This window comes from Podarcis cretensis (genome assembly GCF_951804945.1).
Source record: "Podarcis cretensis genome assembly, chromosome: 3".
Lineage (NCBI taxonomy): Eukaryota > Metazoa > Chordata > Lepidosauria > Squamata > Lacertidae > Podarcis > Podarcis cretensis.
Genome location: NC_137172.1, coordinates 272,696 through 290,657, shown reverse-complemented (window position 1 = coordinate 290,657; position 17,962 = coordinate 272,696). Strand labels below are relative to the sequence as shown.

The 17,962-nt window shown below is 57.8% G+C and overlaps 1 protein-coding gene across 3 annotated transcripts; it reads right to left on the bottom strand.

Annotated features, from left to right (window-relative positions):
- Positions 1–801: 801 nt before the first annotated feature.
- GTF3C2 (general transcription factor IIIC subunit 2) lies at positions 802–17,452 on the bottom strand. 3 transcript variants are annotated; one of them, XM_079971780.1, is made up of 19 exons: positions 17,284–17,452; positions 14,955–15,357; positions 13,148–13,532; positions 10,070–10,358; positions 9,844–9,938; positions 8,753–8,830; positions 8,308–8,409; positions 7,700–7,927; positions 7,003–7,114; positions 6,746–6,866; positions 5,778–5,809; positions 5,373–5,502; positions 4,999–5,143; positions 4,673–4,834; positions 4,252–4,339; positions 3,982–4,110; positions 3,095–3,247; positions 2,665–2,775; positions 802–1,604 (listed from the first exon to the last, which is right to left on the bottom strand). In XM_079971780.1, exons 2-19 carry the CDS (start codon positions 15,304–15,306, stop codon positions 1,389–1,391), a joined length of 2,928 nt encoding a protein of 975 aa, XP_079827906.1. In that variant the 5' UTR covers positions 15,307–15,357; positions 17,284–17,452; the 3' UTR covers positions 802–1,388. The 3 variants fall into 3 exon arrangements, with proteins under 3 accessions (XP_079827906.1, XP_079827905.1, XP_079827907.1); XM_079971779.1 differs by having other exon boundaries at positions 14,955–15,361; positions 17,284–17,451; XM_079971781.1 differs by having other exon boundaries at positions 13,148–13,529; positions 14,955–15,361; positions 17,284–17,450.
- Positions 17,453–17,962: the final 510 nt, after the last annotated feature.

Here is a 17,962-nt window from a genome sequence, read left to right as displayed (position 1 = left end):
CATCCAGTCCAACCCCCTGCAGTGCAGGAATCCCAACTGAAGCAGCCATGACAGACGAGGGCAGATCCTTCCCCCGCTTGGCCAGGCCGAAAGCAAAGTGGTTCTGCCAGGAGGTCAAAAAGGATGCCATGGCAGGGAAGCAAACTCCTTGCTCACCAGTGGGGACCAAGCCATGGAGGGGAGAGCCCTGGGGGGCAGAAACCAGTTCCCCAGCCCTCCTGATCAGGAATGCCTCCACTGCCTGCCAGACGCTTTGGGCGAGGAGCCCACATGGAGAGGCCAGCCCCCCAGCCGAGCAACAACTAGGAAGTGCTGCTGCTGGGAGATCTCGCCCATGGAGGGGGCCAGCCCCGCCCTCCCCACACTCACATGTCCTTGTGCCTGTGACCTTGTGGAGTTCACGTTTGTGTGTGTGTGTTTCGACCGTGTCGAGTGTCCAAGTGTTGTCTTAACTGAGTGCCCAGAGATTCCAATAAAGTCCGCTGCCTCAGCCCAACCTGCCAGTCTGCCTGCCAGTCCTTGGGGCAGAGGAGGAAGGGGGTGGGGTGGGGAGCTGTGTCTGTGCCCCCTACATCCAGGTGGAAGGGATCCCCAAGGGTCCTCTAGTCCAGCCCCCTGCAACGCAGGAATGCCAGCTCAGGAACCCCTGAGAACCCCTTGTCTAAAAATGGAGGGGGGTTCGCCACCTTCTCCCCCAGCTCGGCACTGACCAGCGCAGATGCCAAGTCAGATTCCTGGCAGGAGAAGCAGCAGCTGCTGTGGGATTTGGAGAGGGGGGGTCCTCAGAAGAAAGAGCCGGCCTTTGAAACAAAACAAGTCACTTTAATAAGAACAACAGTTAAAGACAAGGAATGAGCTCAATGTGAGCAAGGCTGCTGTGCCCCCCCCCAAGAGGCTGGCGGGAGCAAAATGCCCAAAATGCATCTAGCAGGGAGCTGGTCCTGGGCCCCACGTGCCAAGCCAACCCCAGCCGGCCCATGTTGGGGGGGGGGGGCAAAGCGTTGTTCCACTGGGCCAGCCAAAGGGAGGCAGAAACACCCTCCCTGCCCTGGAGCTGTGGGTCACACATAGGGCAGGCTGGGAGAGACCCCTCACCCACCCCAGAGGCAAAAGCACACAGTCATGGAGAGATGTCCAGTTTGGGGGCAGGGGCTGCTTCTCGCTCCCAGCCCCACTCAAGGGGAAAGGAGACACCCACAAGCCCCCTGGGGGTCTGGCCCCTTCTTGGGCTCCTCTGTAGCCGTGTCCGTCCTCACAATGCAGCCAGGATCCAGCCAGTCCGTCAGTGCCCCGCAAGATGCCCTCTTGGCTCTGGGCGCCTCGAACGAGATCCCCGCCTCCTCCTCCTCCTCCACCTCGATTTCTGCCGGTGCTGGGGGGGGGGTTGCTCAGCTGACGGCGGGATGTGCCCCCGGGGGCTCTGCTGCAGGGCTGTCCGCCTGCTCCTCCGTGTCGAACATGGCGCTGAACTGGGCCTGGCACTGGCGGAGGAGCTTGCGGCTGGGGGGGGAGGCCAGGGCCTGGAGGCAGTGCAGACGTACCAGGCCGGACTGGCCCCCCGACAGCAGCCAGGTGTGGCAGGCCAGGTTGGGGCTGAAGCGCACCTGCGGGAGAGGAAGGGCGTCAGGCGGGGAGGCGTGAGGGGGGACGGACCCTGCCCCCCCTTCATGAGGGAGAGACTCCTCCCTGGCTGATCCAGGGGGCTGAGAGACCAAGAGCCTGAGCGGCCAGGCTATGAGCTCTGGGAGGACTGAGGAAAGCGGCCGAGGGAAAACTCTCCTCTCTCTCCCCCCACGCGAGAACTTGCAGGTGCGCCATCACAATAATTTTATTATTATTTACACCAGGCCCACCTGGCTGGGTTTCCCCATGAAGAAGAAGGTTGGAGAATACAAAACAGATAAAAGAAAGAACTTCTTCACACAGCGCAGTTAAACTGCGGAACTCCCTGCCACAGGAGGCAGCAACGGCCGCCATTCATGGAGGAGGGGGCTCTGGGGGGCTCCTGGCCAGGATGGCTCTGCTCTGCCTCTAGGGCTGGAGGCAGCAAGACTCCCCAATCCCCGTGGCTGGAACCCCCAAGACAGGAGTGCACTCTTTTGCCTGAACCCTGCCTTTGTGATTCCCCCAGGCCTTGGGCTGGGCACTGGGAGGACAGGATACTGTGCTAGCTGCCCCCCCCCCCTGGTGGCCGGTTCTTCTGATGCTGCTAGGGGACCCCGCAAGCCAGAGACAGTGCATGACACTTCCAAATGTCCGTTGTTGGGAAGAAGCCAGAGTTGCTCTTGTGCCAGATTCTGCTTGCGGGTTTCCCTTGGGGGCACGGTGAGACGAGGAAGCTGGATTCACAGGGCGCCCAACGGCCTGATCCCACTACAGTGGTACCTCGGGTTATGTACTTAATTCATTCCGGAGGTCCGTTCTTAACCTGAAACTGTTCTTAACCTGAAGCACCACTTTAGCTAATGCCGCCTCCTGCTGCCGCCACGCCGCCGGAGCATGATTTCTGTTCTTATCCTGAAGCAAAGTTCTTAACTCGAGGTACTATTTCTGGGTTAGCAGAGTCTGTAATCTGAAGCGTCTGTAACCTGAAGCGTCTGTAACCTGAGGTACCGCTGTAATCCACTCTGAAGTTCACAGGGGTAGAGCCCGCCCCCCGCTCACCTTGTGCACGGCCTCCAGCTGCAGGCGCCCCAGTCCGTCCCCCTCCTTCTCCTCTTCTGCCGGGAGGGGCTTCTTTCTCCCTTTCCGCCTGAAGATGTTCTTGAAGCTCCTCTGGAGAGGGAAGGGGGGGCTGAGAGAGTTGGTGGGGCCAGGCCAAGGGGGGGGGCTGCAGCTACATCCCATGGGGGCCTCCTGCTGACAGGCGGCAATTGATGGGCTTGGGAAGGAGCCTTATCAGCCAGGAACAGACCACTGAACGGCAGCGCACTGGGGATCAGTGATAGGAATTCTGGACACTTGGGGGGGGGCAGGGGGAGGGGACACCCAGCGACCCCCCAGCACACCCAGGTTGCCCCTCCAGGAAGACATGAGGGGTTCAAGCAGCCCCCTGCCTCCCCCTTCCTTGCCCCCGTTTCCTCCAAGGCCTCACCAGGTCCGTGTCTCGGAAGAGGATGTAGTTCTGGGCCACGGACTCCTGGTACGTCCTGCCCTCCACGGGGGCCATGAGCCTTCTGCCGGGGGCTCCTGTCGACGCTTCCTGGTTGTGGAGGCCGCAGGGGAGCAGGCTGGCCTTGTAGACGGGCTGCGGAAGATGAGGAGGAGGAGGAGAGGGCATGGGGCACTGCCAGGCTCCAGAATCTGCCCCCCACCCCAAAGGAGCCCCCTTTCCTGGCACTTTCCTAGGCCCTGAAGAGGCTGAAGGAGAAAGATGACCACTTTGCTGTCTGGAGGGGAAGGAGACCTTTTTGGTTCCAACTCAAAGTGCTTCATGAAATCATCATTGGAAGGGACCTCAAGGGCCGTCTAGCCTAGCTCTCTGCAATGCTAGAAGCTTTTGCTCAATGTGGGGCTTGGACCCACGGCCAAGACTGAGAGTCTCCTCATCTACCAACTGAGGAGCCCTGCCCCCAAACTCGTCTGAGGGGAAAGGGACGTCATGAAGGCTTGGAGCTCCTTTGGACCTCAGCCCTTCTCTCAGAGGGCACAGAAGCCCACCACTGCCTTCAAGAGGGAGACCCTAAAGAGGGGGGCATTGGGGCTGAAAGCACCCACCTGCCCAGAGGGACTCCAGCCAAGGCAGCTGCTACCACCCACTGGATGCAGCCTGGACTATTCTGTGGCTACATCCCTGAGGCTGCAGCTTCCTTCATCCCCTGGGTGAGAGGAGGGTGGCCCAGGGACCTCCACCCCAGATCTAGAGGATGGGTGGGTGGGGCAGGCCTTGCTTTCTCCCCTGCCGGACCGAAGGCTAAGCTTATGAGTCCCTTGCGGACCCCCCTCCCTCCCTCCCTCCCGCTCAGCGGCAGCGACACCTACAAATCGGCGCTCCGACGGACGCTTGACGTTGTGCGGGTTGACGGACAGGTCAGGCATCATGGCCACCACCAGCTCCCCTGTGACGTCTCCGGCAGCCACTGTGTTGAGCCAGTCGGATCCAGAGATGCTCTGGAAGAGGGAGGGAGGGAGGGACGTCACCTGGGCCCACCCCCTTCTTCATTCCCCCCTCCCCAGAAATAAGAGGGCCCCCAGCGCCCCGAGGCTGCCCCATTGTTGCTCTCCAACGCACGAGGCAGAGACTCCGCTTACCCACACGGTGCCCTTACGAGGGGCCACAAAGTAGGCCCGGAAGCCCAGGTAGCCGGCGTCCAGGTAGTGGATCCCACACAGGCCATACCTGCAATGCAAGAGGGGGGGCGGGTGAAGAGCGAGGCAGCGCCCGCGAGCAGGAGCAGTGGCCGGGAAGCAGACCATTCCCTGCCAAACAGGCCTCCTTGTCAGAAAGCTCTTCTTAATTCCTGCCCCCTCCCCACTGCCAGCCTGACGCCTGCTGGGGTTGGGTTCTCCTGGGGGAGCAGGTCTTCAGAGCGAGGGCAGCCTCTGCCCCGCACAGAAAAGCACAGCGGCCAAGAAGATTCTCTGGATTTGAGCTGCCACAGCCCTCTCCAATCTTGAGGATTCGGGAAGCCGTCCTGGCCAACAGCCCTCCCCTTTCCGCCCCCCAACTCACGAGGCATAGCAGTTGTCCTGGGCCACCGTGATGCCGCTGTAGGGCAGCAGCCAGGCGATCTCCGTGCTCAGAAAGCGCTTGATGCTCTGGAGCGGCTCGTACAGCCGCCGCAGGTCCCAGTACTTGATCTTGCGGTCGTTCCCGGCCGTCACCATGAAGTTGCTGGAGCAAGCAAGGGGGAGGCAGCTCAGCGATGGAGGTCCTGGCTAGGCCCAACCACTGGCATGGTTGACCCACTCTGGGCTTGGTCCCTTTGGGGGTCTCCCCCAAGGCAGCCAGGGGAAGGAGGCTGGAGAAAGTCCCCCCCCGCTAAGCCCGGCCCCCACCTGTTGGCTTTGCACCACTGGATGTTGCGCACAGCGTGGTCGTGGGCCAGGAAGCAGTGGAAGGGGTAGAGCTTGAGGGAGCCGTCGGGCTGACGTACTCGCTGCAGCAGGGAGCAGCTGGCCAGGTTCCAGAGGGCCACTGTGCCTGGAAGAAGGGGAGGGGACAAGCAGAGAAGAGTAGGCCTCAAAGCAAGAATCAGGACTCCAGCATCCCTGACAGGCAGCCATCCAACTGCCAGAGGAGGCAGAGGGTGCATCACCTTCCGAAGAGGAGGCTGGGATTGGGAGCCTGTGCCGGGGGGGGGGGACACACATCCCCCCTCAGAGCCTCCTTGGTACTTGGGAGTTTCAGCTGCAGAGCTTTCTCCTCTCACCATCATAGAATCCAGCTGCCAGGCGTTGGTGAGGCTTCGCTGGCATCCAGGCCAAGCTGAGGCACTGTCCGCATTGGGAGGGGCTCCCGGCCTGGATGGCCCCCACCTGCAGGGAGGCCACGCACTGGACCTGCAGGGATGGAGGAGGAGGAGCAGTTGGGGGGGCAGGCCAGAGAAGGAGCCCCACAGAAACTCAGGGGTCGGGGGCCACCTTGGCACGCTCAAGATTCCAGGACTGACCCCCCGACCCCCATGCAAAGGGGGCTTCAGCCTTTCCAGAGCTGCAGCTGGACCAATGAGCAAGCTCAGGGAGCCCCCCTTTGTCCCTGCCCCTCAGAAGATGGGCAGCTTGGAGGGCTCAGGATGCGGCTCCAAAAGATCCTCCGTGGGGCTGGCAGGACGTACCTTGCAGATGGTGTGCCGGGGGGAGGACCCACCTAGGAGGAGGAAGGAGAGATGCTGTGAGGCCGGGAGCAGCCTCTGTGGGGTGAGAGAAAGCACCCCCCCCACCTCAGCCAAGCCAGGCTGCCCCCTCCTACCGGACGCAAGCAAGGTTAGGATTCTCAGGCTGCTCAAGCCAAAGCGCCCCCCCCCCCACAGCAGGAACAAACGGTGCTCTAGACCCATCTGCAGGCAGCACCCTCATTCCGCGACTCAGGCTGGCTGTAGCCCCTGCCTTGCAAAAGAGACCTTTTTTAAAAGGCACCTGCAGAGAAACTGCCCCATAGCTTTTAGGGTGGCAGCGGAGCAGTTGCTTCAGGAGGATTGCCTGCGTGTCAGAGGGATCTCCGAGACGCAGGCCGGGGGGGAGAGGGCTCTGGGGCTGGGGCAACAGCCGCCTTCGCCAAGGCTGGCTGGCTGCACCTCCGTCAGGGAGCCAGCTGTCAGCCAGAGATGCCCTGCAAGGCACTGCCAGGCAGAGGCCTGAGCAGTGGAGTCTCATGGAGGGTGTGTCTGGAGAGGGAGGTGGGACTCAGCCTCCTTTATCCCCTCGAGGAGGCAGGGCTGAGCACCCCCAAGGCCGTCCGCCTGCAGCCTCATCCATCACTCCTGCAGACAGATATCATTACAAGGCTCATTAGCTGATACGGCTGGCTGAGCACTCAGGCCGCTGCTCGCCCCCCCCCCAGCCCCACCAGGGAGGGGCCAGCTGCCTCTGCCAGAACGTTTTGGGTGAGAGACTATCTTCCGCCACCCCATAAAACAGCCCTGAGCTGGCAAAACACCAGGCGAGGCAGAGAAAGAGAGAGAGAGAGAAAGAAAGAGAAATAGATGCTCCTTTCCACCCCCCAAGGGAACCACACTGGCCCAGCCCTGGGCCCAGCCCTCCCCGTGACCCAGGGGAGGAGGGGTCCCTTCACGGCTCTTCCTACCTGTTACCTGGGCTCTCCGGGAGCCACGCAGGTCCTCTGCGTGAGGCAGGCTGTACAGCAGCACCTTGCCATCAGAGAAGGCCACGGCCAGCAGCCCCAGGCGGCTCATCTGGGAGGGCGACTGTTGGGGACAGGAGAGAGAGCTGGGAAACGCCACGCTGTGGGGCCCAGCAAGCGACTGGCTCTGCCAGCCTCCGCCCCCCCCCCCCCCGGCAGCCTCTGTGCTCTCTCTCAAGTGCACTGGGAAGCGGGTGTACCTTGTGGTGGGTGGCAGGGGGCTCCCAGGCACCGCTGGGGCAGAACTTCATATCCCAGATGCAGCCGTGGTCGGTGGCAATGCCATAGGCCAGTCCTGGCTTGGTGGCTGACCTGGGAAGGGGAGAGAAGGCGGGGGGAGGCGGTCATAGCACAGGTGCAGCCTGGCCATTCAGACCCCAGCACAGCAGCGTGGCCACATCTTGGAGAGGGATCACAGAAGGGACCCCAGGGGTCATCTGGCCCAACCCCCTGCAGCGAAGGAGGGACCGCTAAAGCATCTCTGGCAGGCGGCCATCCAACCTCTGCTGAGCAAGAGAGGGAGCCCAGTCCACTGCTGAACAGCTCAGACTGGCAGGAAGGCCTTCCTGAGGTTTCCTCGGAATCTCCTTCCTTGGAACTTGAATCCCCTCCAGAGCAGCAGCAAACACATTGGCCCTGTCTTCCTTGTGGCAGCTCCTCTCCCCCCCCCCCCACTTGTGGCCTCTTTCATGCCAGGGGCCCAGAGAGGCCCAGCTCACAGGTGCCAGCCTCTCTGGTCCGGCGGCAGAGAAAGCCCCTCCTCGCCTGCCCTCCCGCCTTGCCCAGAGGTCCCTGCTGAGCTCCACTGGGTGGCCCCCAGGCTGCCCTGGGGCTGAAGCCAGGGGAAGGCAGGGCCAAGGAGCGCTCCTGCAGGGGGCCTGGGAGCTCCCCACTCACCCTGCCTCCTGCTGGAGGGGCCCCAGCTCCCAGAGCTGGAGCAGCGCTGGCCCCGTGTGGGTCCCTGCCACGCTGTGCCAGTCGTCCATGCCGGGATTGCAGTAGATGGCTGCGTACTGGGAGGCCAGGGCACCTTCTGGGGTGGGGCACCACTCCATGGCCCAGATGGGACCCCCCACAAAGAAGGTGACGTCCAGGCACTCCTCGTGGGGCTGCAAGGCGTTGAACCTGCCAGAGGGGAAAGAGGAGGGGGGTCTTGCCAAGGGGCTCACAGGCCGGGAGTCTCCCTTCAAACAGGGCAGATGAAACTCCGTCCTGAAGGAGGGCAGGGCTGGCCACCCAGAGGATTAGGCAAGTTCACGGAGGAGGAGACGGCTCTCAGTGGCTACTTCTCTGCCTCCAGAGTCAGGCTCTGGAAGCCCCAGGACGGGTGATTTGCTCTTGTGCTCAGAACCTGCTGGCTGTTTCCCACAGGCTACTGAGAACAGGGAGCTGGACTCCTGGGGCCTTGGCCCGATCCCACAGGCGGTTCCTGGGCTCTTCCAAGTACTGCAAGATGGACTCTCGGCTGAAAGGGGGGAGAGACGTTTACATAAAGTGACCAGCACCTGTTGATCCGGTAGAGGACGCTGCTTTCTTCGTGGAGGCCTTCGCGCTTGATGCAGAAGAGCGGGGACTTGGTCTCCCTGGGGAGGTATTCCTCAGCTTCGCTTTGGAAGAGGAAGGAGGAAAGAGGGGAAACTCACTCCAAGGATCTCCTTGACACACACACACACACACACACACACACACACACTCTGACCCCTTTGGGCTCTCAAAAGAGGCTGGGCTGCACATGCAAATACCCTCTTTCCTGGTGGAGATTTGGGGCTCCTCCTGCTGGTGGTGGCAGAGGCAAAGGGCCCAGAGGGCATGGCACGCAGGGCACCCTCTCCCTGCTCTCTCCCCAGCATGCACTCCCTCCCCCCATTATTGCAACCGCCAACCTGGGTCCAGATGTTCTTCAGAGTTACTGGCAACTGCCCCCCCCCTCTTTGTCAGGAGGCCACTCACCTCTCCGAGAGGAAGACCCACTTCCGGGCAGAGGGCACCCACTCTGGAAACTCCCAGTGGGAGTAGAGCTGCTCACGCCTGCAATCAAACACAGCCACCTGGTGTCAGAGAGAACTGCAGCAGGGAACGGGACCAGCCCAGAGGGTGACAGCATCACCAGGGCATCCCTGCAACCTCAGCAGGAACAAACCCAGGCAGTCCTCTGTAGTGATCAGGTGGGATTGTTACAAGGAATTATAAAAAATATGGAGCAAGCCATTTGTGTCAGCAATGAAAGCACGGCGTTGACTGGGTTTGAGCCATGTTGATATCATTTCTGATCAACCCACACCTCTGCGTCTCTGTTCAATTTCTCTGCCTGAGAGGCACATACAAGCATTCTAAACACAGGCCAGTTGCTTCACCAGCCATCCTGGGCCATAAAGATAGTAGGTAACTTCTTTGATGTACTTTTCATTGGTTTTGTTAATCTTAGGGCCAGGAAATAGAGTTTCACACAGGAGGCGATAGAGATACCTATCTTTCCTTGCCATCCTTTCCCTCGTGTTTACTGCTTGTTTAGACCTCTGGGGTTGCTGAATGCATTCCTCTAGTCCTCTTTTATTTACTCCAGAATGTATGGATGCTCAAATTAGCTCTTCGTAGTTTTAACTTTAACTTTGTCCCCACGTGGGGTTTTTGAAATGCTCAGAGGAAATCTGATTGGTTCTTATGGACACTATGTAAAAAGTTCTTTTGTGAATAAAACGACCTGGGCCGAGGGGTAGAGAGGAATTATTATTATGCGCACCCCTCCCATGGTCTTGCTGGTCAAGCCTCATGTGTATTTTATTAATCAGAGTACAATCCTTCCTTGCTTTTGGGACACAACAGTCCTCGCTCTCCGAGGCCCCAGCTGGAGTCCCTGGAACCCGCACCAGCCTGAATGTTTAGCTCTGTCCCGGCGGCGGCAGCAGCAGCAGCAGCAGCAGCAGCAGCAGCAGCAGCACAACTGCAAGGCAGGGACCCTCCCCTTTCCTCCCCCCTCCCCATTCCTGTGCTTCAGTTCCCCCACCAGCAAGGCAAAGTGGGGCAGCCAGCCCCAGACTTACACGCGGTGGGTGACGGAGAGCGCCTTCCAGATGGGGGCCATGATGGAGTTGTGTAAGCCGTTGGACGCAAACCCTCGGCAGTGGCTCTTGGGCCTCTGGGGAGAAGGAGGCGGGGGTCAGAGACAGAGGCCCACGGAGCCCACCCTCCCAAGCCGACAGCCCCAGAGAAGGGCTGGGCTTGCTCTTCATTCACAGAGGCCTCTGAGCAGAGCACCAAGATAGTCACCGCTGCTCCACGCAGGCCGGGCTCCAGGTCAGAGTCGGAGACCTCGCTGAGCCGCAGGTCGCTGTCCTCTTCCTCCTCCTCTTCCTCCTCCTCCTGCAAGAGCCCTTCCTCCGAGGGGTTGAAATCCGCATCCTCCTCGCTCTCCCGTTTCTGGCTCTGGGGCTTCCGGCCTCGCCGCTTCCGGCTGGGCTCCTCCGGCCGCGGGGCGTTCTCCAAGGGCTCGCTGCAAGCGGGCGGCTGGTACACAGAGGTCAACTCTTCGGCCAGCTCCTGCAGGTACAGAAGGGCTCTGCGGGCCGAAGGGGAGGGAGCAGGGACAAATGGTCACAAGACCCCCCAGATCTTCAGGGCAAGAGCCAGAACTGAAGAAGGGGGGGGACGGGGGGGCTGCGGCAGGCGCCAAAACACAGCCCGCCTGGGTCCAGCCTCTCCCCGTCCTCTGGGCCAAAGGGCTGCTTGCAGAAGTCCTGCAGCTGCAAGTTCCACACAAATTCTGGAAGCTCCCATGAGAGGCAGTGAGGACTAGCGACTTGGATGGTTTTAAAAGAGGATTAGACAAATTCACGGAGAATAAGTGGCTCCTAGCCCGGATGGCTGTGCTCTGCGCCCCGCCCCGCCCCCCCCCCCCGTCAGAGGCAGCAATGCTTCTGACTCCCAGCTGCCTGAAACTGCAGCCACCTTGCACTGGGGTCCTGCTTGCTTGCATCCCATAATGGGCATCTGCTTGGCCACTGTCAGAAGGGGATGCTGGGCCAGGAAGGCCACTGGCCTGATCCACCGGGGCTCTTCCCACGTTCTTATATTCTTAAGTGTCTTTGTCCAGTCATTGTGACACAGACTCTGCAGAGTGCCAGCACCAACACCAGCTCCCTCCTCTCTCTGCATCTTTCTGCAGAACTTTGCCTTGCATGCAGATATCTGCAGAGTCAGTCAATTTGTTGACTAGGATTTCTTTAATCTTTTCCCAGTTGGTTTTTGCTTTAGGAACTTGATTCAAAACACAAACAACTGGAGGACAGCTTCCACTGAAAGCCCAGCAGAAAACAGGCCCCACTTGGCCCCAACTCCATGAGGTCACAGGTGGGGGGGGCAAGCGTGTTCTGCCTCCATCCGGCTGAGGCCCCTGTGGAGTCCTGTTTCCCACTTCCTGAAAACCTCTTAGGACGTCCTGACCTGCTCAGAAGGAGAGGTGCCTGGATCAGCCTAAAGGTTCCTTTAATCTAGGATCCTGTTCTCAGGGGGGCCAACCTGATGCTCCACAGATAAGCCCACCAGCATGACTGGAGCAGGGGAGCCCCCTGCCTACCTGTGACTCCCAGAATCTGGGATTCAGACGCTGCTGCTTCCGAAAGGGGAGGCGGAACACAGCCATGGTAGCTAGTAGCCGCTCACGGCCTTCTCCTCCCCCAACTGGGATGGCTTTAAAAGAGGATTAAACCCATTTACAGAGGAGAATGAATCCATGATTCCATGCATGGTTAGCAATGGCTACTAGTCACGGTGGCTCAGCTCTGCCTCTGAAGTCCAGGGGCTGGAAACTGCAGAAGAGGAGACTGGGGCTCTTGTGCTCAACTCCTGTTTGCATCTGGTCGGCCACTGGGAGAACAGGATGCTGGACTGCCTTCCGGTTGGTCACTCAGTAATGGCAGTCTTTCGGCTGAAAGAGCCACAGCGCTTTAAAGTAGGGGGACACCACGAGAGCATTGTGTTTCCCCAAAAAAACCCCTCAGATTGGGCGTTCTGAGGACCTGGAGATCCAACGGATGCCTTTTCGTGACTCCCCCATTCCTCGGTAAGCTTGTAAGAGCCCCGAGAGCGAGTGGGGTTGGAGACGCGGCACAGCGGAAACGATTGCTTCCTTCAAAGTGCGAAGCTCCGAGACTGGTGATCGTGAGTGGCCAATTCCTTCTTGAAAAAAATGGCTTAAAATTTGGAACTGTAAGTAAAAACAAAGTACTAATTCGAAAAAAATCAGCGGGAAAAAAGGGATTTAAAAACGGAGGTTGGTCCCTTTTGTTGGAGGAACTTAGAATTGGTGTGCAAAGACAGAAGCCTTAAAGGAAAAACGACCTTTGAAACTCATTGTATTCTGCAGCTGTCTAGTTATACTTTAAAGTGGCCAAAAGTGTCTTTTCCCTTTAGGATTGACTACAAATATTTATAAAAAAGAAAAAAGGGGAACTTGGGGGGGGGGATTTCTCTCTTCTCAGCCTGTTTTTAAAGAACAGGGAGGCTGCTGTCTGGCTGACACCTGTGGGACTTGTGGAGGGAATCTGCTTTTCTCTCTCACTACACCAAGCTGTGGGAAAGACCTTGAAATTCCTAAGCCATTATGTGTGCAGACAAAACAAGACATGGCTCTAAAAATCAACCCTTTGAGGAATCGGTAATGACAATACTGAATGATATTAGAGATGGTTTAAATCGTAATACAGCAAGCATAGAAAAGTTGGACAAAAGGTCTGAATCTATAAACTAATTGGAAAAGCTTGCAAACACCAGATAAGCTTAGAATTTAAATATGCAATGTGATGAATATGTTTAATGCTGAATTGGAAAGAAAGATGTTAAGTGACTAAGTTAATTTTATAAGAATACTGGTTTTGGAAAACCGTTAAAATGATATACACTGAAATTCAACCGGGGGATATGAGGAAGTCACTTAAAAATGTTAATAAGATTAGTCTTAATAAGGTTATGATTTATGTTTGTTGGTTTATTTGTTAAAAATTTTGTGAAAAATCAATTTAAAAAATTGGGGGGAAAAAGAGACCAGGATACTGGACTAGATCGGCCGCTGGCTTAATCCAGCAGTTTTTTCTTCTGCCCTTATAGAACCTCCGGGTCCAGAGGCAGTCTATCTAGATTCTTGGGGCATTTGGCCACCTTAAGTACAGGATGCAACAGGCCTGATCAAGCAGTCTCTCTTTACATTCAGTCCCCTTTTAAAGCCTTCCAAGCTGGTGGCCATCGCTGCCTCCTTTCCCCCTGTGCCTAAGAAGGCAGCGCCACTCCTGCTCAGTAGTCAAAGAACTACCAGCGAGTTCCTCCCCCTGCTCGTCAACGCCTCTCGCTTACACTTTTGCCGCCCTCCGCTTTGGGCGCCCCCCAGGCGTCGTCTCCAGACAGTCCAGCCCTCCATCACCGGCCAGCAGCTTCTGTTGGCAGAGGGCTTCGGGCGCCGGACACTCCAGTCCCTGTGACAGCTTCCTCAGGAGCAGCTCAGCCTTGGACTTGCGCCCCCGCTTCTTCGGCACTTTCACAGGCAGGGGCGGGCCGTTCTCCGAAGGCCCGGGGGCCTGGGGGGGTCCCTGGGGCTCCTGGCAGGCAGGGCCTCTGCAGGCGGCGCCTCTCTTCTTGCGGGGCCTGCGACCACGCGGGCGCTTCTGGGCGGACGGGAGAGCTGCCGGCTGCTCTTTGGCAGGAACCAAGGCTGCCTCTGGGGAAGCGCAGAGTCCATCTGCTTGGAAAAGGAAGGGCCAGGTTAGGTAAGCAGCCGCTGCCATGCCAGGCAGAAGAGGGCTCCCAGCTCCTGCCTCCCCTTCCCCACTTCCAGCCTCAGCTCCCCACAAGTGAAGCCTGCCAGGTCTGAGGACATGGAGCCATGGATGGACTTATTTATAGATGGAGGGCTGCACATGGCCTCTTTCTCCACAGGGGTCATTTTGTCAGGCCTGCAGCACACAGGTAGAGAAGGATGAACTTCTCTGCACACATGGCAACCCTAGCAAAAAAGACCTCATTAGCACAGTAATTAGGGTTAACAAAAAAGGTCCTCCCAGTCAAGCCGATGGGAGCTCCTCCTCTCGCAAAAAAGTGTATCATTGCTGCAATTTTATTTATTTACTTCATTTATATCCCCGCTTTTCCTCCAAGGGGCTCAAGGTCATGGGGACGGTTCTCCACTCATTTTATTCACACAACCACCTTGTGAGGTAGGTGAGGCCGAGGGGCAGTGACTGGCTCTCAAGGTTACCCAGTGAGCTTCACAGCTGAGCGTGGATTCAACCCCTGGTCTCCCAAGATCTAGTCCAATGCTCCAACCATTGCACCACACTGTGACCCTGGCAGTGACCACAGAGTATGATTGTGGCTGTGTCCTTAACTGTGGAGTCCAGCAGCTGCTCATCCAGCACACCTGGGACCTCAGGGTCTTCCTCAGCACTCCTCCCAGTCCCTGCAGAGTTACAGGTTCTACCCAAAACCTCCCCACAATCTCATCAGCCTCCTTCCTACAGAACCAGTTCTGCAGAGATTTCAGGTGCTGTGATGCTGCCACAACTCCCTCCTTCCCACAACTCCCCAAAGGCATCACCCTCCCTAAGATAAAGGCAGGACCTGCCCCTTCATCCCCCCCCACTTGAACCCCCCTCCTTCTGCACCAGATTATCTCCCTGCATGGCAGAATGGAAGCAGACAACCACCCCCCATTTCCCAGGCACATTCAGTAAGGAGGACCTGCTTGCCCAAGGGGCCTGTGCCTAATTTTGCAGCTCCTTCAGCAAGCCCTGGCCCTCCTCCCAGGCAGATCCCAGAGGGTCCCCAAAGTCTGGATTAAGCAAAATAAGCCCTGCTTAGGGCATCAAGGGAAGGTGGGCACAACAGAAATGGTCACAGGTTAGCTGGTCACAGATCACTCCCTTGAGAGTTCATTTTCTCAGTTTCATTTCAATTTTTTTTTTTAAATTTTACGGTTAATTACTGTTTATATTTTGAATTCAATACATATGGGGGCATCAAAATCTTCTAAGTGCTTAGGGCCTCTAAAGGTCTTAATCCGGTCCTGCATGACACTCAGAAGCGGCTTCCTGGAGGCCTTGGGGTTGGGGAGCCTCCTTCTGCATGTGGTTTCCAGGACCCCAGCCACTGGCCCCCAGAGACGTACCAAGGGCTTCCCGAGCGCCTGTCTCCTCTGCTTGCCCCTTCAGCGGTGTAGAAGGCAGCTTGCCTTTGATCTCTAGGCCGCTCTTCTTGCAGGGGGGGCTCTGGGACTTGGGCCATTCTTCCTGTGGGCAGCTTTCTGTAGGGGGGCCTATTGCTGCTGCTGTGCTTGCCTCGCTCAGACACGCTGCTCCCGCCGAGGCCAGCGCTTCTGGGGCAGGATAGTTCTGCCCACCCCAGCAAGGGTCTCTACGGCAAGGCTCCATGCAAAGGATACGGCTGGCACATCCATCTGCTCGGTCTGCGGCTTCCCTGGCTATCCCCATGGCACAGCTTGGCGTGGGGCAAGGTTCCATGAAGGCACCACAGTGACTCAGGCAGGCGCAACTCCCATCTTGGACGGGGACCTGCCTGTGAAAGAGAGAGGCAAAGGAACAAGGAAAGCTGTGGGGAGGACAGTCATCTCAGATCAAATAAGCAGATGAAAGAAACGGCGCTCTTCTAATTATTTTATTGCATTTAGATCCCATGTTTTTCTCCAAGGAGCTCACATAAATGTCATTGGGGTTAAATTATTCTACTTATTTTGAACACACTTTGGGGGGCTGCTTTTTGCCAAGAACATGTTCACACATCAGAGTTTTATGCATGAGGTTACTACTACAGTCATACCTTGGGTTGACGTAGCGTCGGGTTAAGCATTTTCGCGCTGCACTCTGCGGCGACCCAGAAGTAACAGAGTGCGTTACTTCCGGGTTTTGCTGCTCGCGCATGCGCAAACGCTCAAAATGACATCACGTGCATGTGCGGAAGCACCGTGACAAGCGTTCACGGGTTGCGTTCGCTTCAGGATGCGAACAGGGCTCTGGAACGGATCCCGTTCGCATCCAGAGGTACCACTGTATAATCAATCATACAGCACCAAGATGGCAATTTTCCAGTATTAGAAAAACTGTGGAAATGTAACGTGAGCCAAATAACTAGTATAAACCTAACGTTATATTACAGTTATCTTAGGTTTCATAAAATGATCTTTGAAATTCCCCCATGTGTAAACCACCCTGAGATCTTCAAAAGATGGGCGGTCTGGTCTCTTGGGTTGGCTGAGCAGAAAGGGGGGTGGGTTTGGGTGTGAGCAGAAAGGGGGCGCTGTGGGCCTTTTGCTTCAGCAGCAGGAAACCTTCTGCACTCAGGGAGGCTCCTCACACCACTTGGACCCCTCAGGGGGCACAGCAGCCAGCTCATCCCTAAGGGGTTGGAGCATCCATGGGGCTCAGGTGAAGCTCAACTGTAAAAATAAATGTCGCAAACCCGGGAAGGATTCAATAATAATAATAATAATAATAATAATGATTTATTAAAAACAAAAAAATTCCTTCCAGTAGCACCTTAAAGACCAACTAAGTCAGTTCTTGGTATGAGCTTTCGTGTGCATGCACACTTCTTCAGATACCCCTCCCCACCTTCTCACTATATAGAAGGGTCTGGTGACTTCTGTTTCAGTGTATCTGAAGAAGTGTGCATGCACACGAAAGCTCATACCAAGAACTGACTTAGTTGGTCTTTAAGGTGCTACTGGAAGGAATTTTTTTGTTTTGACTATGGCAGACCAACACGGCTACCTATCTGTAAATGATTTATTATTTATACCCCGCCCATCTGGCTGGGCTTCCCCAGCCACTGTGGGCGGCTTCCAAAAGAATATTTAAATACTGTGATACATCAAACATTAAAAGCTTCCCTAAACCGGGCTGCCTGTTCAAAGCTCAAGAGACAAGGGGAAATCCCTCCACCATCTATGTTAGATAGCAAAATAGGACAGGCTGTGGCACATGCAGCCTTAACATATCCTGCTTTTATTTTATTCTACCAGATACGGCTTGACTCATTCGTCTGAGATACCTGAATGGTTTTTGTTACCCCTTAAAGTGGGCAATCGATCAAGTGACACAGATTAATCTGGAGAGTTTAATGCCTGCCTGCTGGACAGCCTGGATAGCTCAGCTGGGGAGAGGCTGGTGCTGAAAACGCCAAGGCTGCAGGTTCGATCTCTGCAAGGGACAGCTGCCTAATTCTGCATCGCAGGGGGCTGGACTAGATGATCCTCCGGGTCCCTCCCAAGGATCAGCTTTGGCGCCCAGAGCTGATGTGCTGGGGGATCCAGTGGGATCCCTGACCTGGACTTGCTGCCTGGCCAGGGCCGCTCCCCCCCCCCCGCCTCGCCGGGCAGGCGAGACCCCCGAGCGGGAGACCCTCCGGCGGGAGACTGGGCCCAGCGCTCTTTCCGCGGGGAACGAGGCCCTTGGCCCTGGCGACTCCGGCCCGCGCCTCACCTCTCGCTCGCCGAAGCCGGTCTCCGGCCGAAGCAGCGGCAGCGGCGGCCCCAGCAGCCAAGATGGCGGCCGCCACGGGCGCACAACGATGACCGCACGCCCCTTGACGTCACTTCCGTCCCGCGACGCGGAAGCTCTCCCGGCGGCGTTGGCGGGCCTTCCCCGCCTCGTTCATCCGCTCGCCGCGGGCGTCGCAGTCCCGGGTGCCGCCTTCGCCTTCGCGCTCCCGTCCCGCCGCCCCTTCGGCCGCAGCTGCGACGAGCAGAACCGCGCGAGCCCCGCCCCCTCCGCGGTTCCCGCTGACGTCACTTCCTCCGCGCGCCTGGCTGGGAAAGGGGCTGCAGCGCCCCCTGGCGGCCGAGGCGCCGCGCGCAGCTTCTTTGTTCGTCCCGCGGCGGGTCGAGGGGCGTGGGGACGCGGAGACACGCGTCGGATCCGCGAGAGGCCCCAAGGGCAACGCAACCGAAGCAGCCGGCGAGGCGCCTTCGCCAAGCGAGCTGTGGGTCTCTCGGGCCCGTTGATTGGGGCCACCGTCCCCCCAGCTTCTAAGGGGCTGCAAGGAGCCCTTTGGCTTAAGGCAGTGCCTCCCCCCCTCCGCCCGCACACCGACACCCCCAATCATAGGGCGGTAGCCTCGGAAGGGACCCCGAGGTTCATCCAGTCCAACCCCCTGCAAGGC